The 2,327-nt window shown below is 63.1% G+C and overlaps 1 protein-coding gene across 1 annotated transcript; it reads left to right on the top strand.

Moving 5' to 3' along the window:
• The first annotated feature begins 382 nt into the window (after nt 1-382).
• Nucleotides 383-2,321, top strand: NUDT16 (nudix hydrolase 16). Its single transcript, XM_032409210.1, has 3 exons — nt 383-668; nt 785-1,054; nt 1,992-2,321. The coding sequence occupies exons 1-3, from the start codon at nt 531-533 to the stop codon at nt 2,169-2,171; spliced, it is 588 nt and encodes a 195-aa protein (XP_032265101.1). The 5' UTR covers nt 383-530; the 3' UTR covers nt 2,172-2,321.
• The last annotated feature ends 6 nt before the right edge of the window (nt 2,322-2,327 follow it).

Below are 2,327 nucleotides of genomic sequence, written 5' to 3'. Positions count from 1 at the left end.
ACAACTCTCCTGCGACATTCAACCAGCCACTCAGTCGCCCGCCCCGCCCCCCACTCCGCCACGCGGGGCAGCTGTTGCACCCGTCGCTCCTTCCCATCCCCGCTGCCCAAGGACAGGCCAAGTCTCCGAAGCCATCTCGGCCTCAGTCCTTCCTAGCCCCGGCCCCAGCCCCGGGCCCCGTGTGCCACCTGAACCAAACCAGCTGCGGTTCCCTGACGCTCCCGGGCTGCCTCCAGCCCCAGGCCTCGGCCCCAGGCTAGCCCGCCCCGCCACCCGGTGGCTCCAGAAGCGCCGCAGGCCCGCACTGTGACGGAAGCCCGACTTCCCCGCCTGGCTCCCCGCCAGCGACGCCGGCCACGCCGCCTCCGCCCCGCCCCGCCCGGGGCCCAACCCGGACGAGGCTTTCGGTTCCCCGGAGTCCCGCGGCCATCGCCGGCTCCCCGGGCCTGCAAGCCCCGCCGCGATTGGCTGCCGCCGGGTCCGCCTGCCCCCTTGGGCCCTCGGGACGGCGGCGGGGACAGCGTGGGACCATGGCCGGGATCCGCAAGCTGGAGCTGGAGGAGGCCCTGGTGCTGGGGTCTGGCTGGCGGCACGCGTGCCACGCGCTGTTATACGCGCCGGACCCCCGGAGGCTGTTCGGCCGCATCCCGCTCCGCTACGCAGTCCTGGTGAGAGGGGGCGCCCCGCCCCTCCCCCGCCCCCCGCCCCTCCCTCGCCCCTCCCCCGCCCCCGTCCCCGGGGACGCCGGCCGGGCGCCCGGGCCACCCCGCTTCCTCTCCCGCAGATGCAGATGCGCTTTGATGGGCGCCTCGGCTTCCCCGGCGGCTTCGTCAGCGTGCAGGACGGCGGTCTGGAGGCCGGGCTGAACCGCGAGCTGACCGAGGAGCTGGGCGAGGCCGCGGCCGACTTCCGCGTGGAGCGCGCCGACTACCGCAGCTCGCACGCGGGGCCCGGAGCGCGCATCGTGGCCCACTTCTACGCCAAGCGCCTGACGCTCGAGCAGCTGGTCGCGGTGGAGATGGGCGCCCCGCGCGCCAAGGACCACGGGCTGGAGGTGGGGCCCGGCCCGGGAACCCCTCCCCCATGGCCTCCCTGCCCCAGAAAGCGGATCCCCCACTTTTCTGGGGGGTAGTTGGAATCTTGGGCTTCTTTCATCTGGTTGACAAGCCACAGCCAGCGTAGTCTCCCCCCAAGGTCTCTGTCCCTTTTCCCACTTTTACCGGCCTCTGAACACACCTATCCAGATCTCTCTTGTCCCCGTTGATTTGGCCAAGCCTTGCACCCTAGGCCTCTCTTGGGTAGAAGATGTGGCCTGATGCGTTGTGGGGCTCCTTCGTCGTTAGGCTAGGAGAGTAGGGGAGTAGATTGTGTATGGAGATGGTTCTCAAACTTTGGCAGGTATCAGGACCAGCTGGGAGGCTTATTACTGACCCACTCCCAGAAATTCTGATTCAGAAGGACCTGATTATTTGCATTTTTCAAAAGTTTCTTTTTTTTTTTTTTAAGATTTTATTTATTTATTTGAGAGACAGTGCGAGCAAGAGAGCAGAGAGAGAGGGAGAAGCAGACTTCCTACTGAGCAGGGAGCCCGATGTGGGCCTCGATCCCAGGACCCTGGGATCATGACCTGAGTCGAAGGCAGATGACACTTAATCGACTGAGCCACCCAGGCGCCCCTTGCATTTTTCAAAAGTTTCTAAATGGTGCTGATAGGGCTGGTCTGGCGTATTTTTGGAGAACTACTGGTGTAGGGCCAAGCATGCATCCTGGAGGGGAGAGGCACTACCCGTGTAGTGATGTAGGAGGGGTTAGCATTTATGAAGCTGGATGGCAGGGTCATTCGTCTGCGGAGAGCTGGGCCCACTAGGTATAAGATATAAGTCCTCAGGCCTAGTTCTGCTGGACTAATAAGGGATGAGACCTCTGATCTGGAAAGATCTGTCTAGGATGAGCTCCCTATCTCGTCGTCACCAGTCTCCTCCCTTTCCCAGGTGCTAGGCTTGGTACGGGTGCCCCTATACACCCTCCGGGATGGTGTGGGAGGCCTGCCTGCCTTCCTGGAGAATTCCTTCATCGGATCTGCGAAGGAGCAGCTGCTGGAAGCCCTCCACGATCTAGAACTGGTGGAGCCTGGTTCTCTTACAGCCTGGAAGGTCTCCCTACCTCGCTAGAGGCAACTGTCTGTGGACCCACGGAACCTGAGATGAGGATCTTGGTACAAAGGAGGGGAGGAAGGAACGGGGAAGGTTTTCTCTTCCGGGCCTGGGCCTGATAGATGATAATAGATTAAAAGAAGTATGTGCAGTACATTTGAGCAGAGCCCCCCC

The sequence above is a fragment of the Phoca vitulina genome, unplaced genomic scaffold (assembly GCF_004348235.1).
Source record: "Phoca vitulina isolate PV1807 unplaced genomic scaffold, GSC_HSeal_1.0 scaffold10, whole genome shotgun sequence".
Lineage (NCBI taxonomy): Eukaryota > Metazoa > Chordata > Mammalia > Carnivora > Phocidae > Phoca > Phoca vitulina.
The sequence above is the reverse complement of the archived record's forward strand: the minus strand, read 5'-3'. Positions and strand labels throughout refer to the sequence as shown.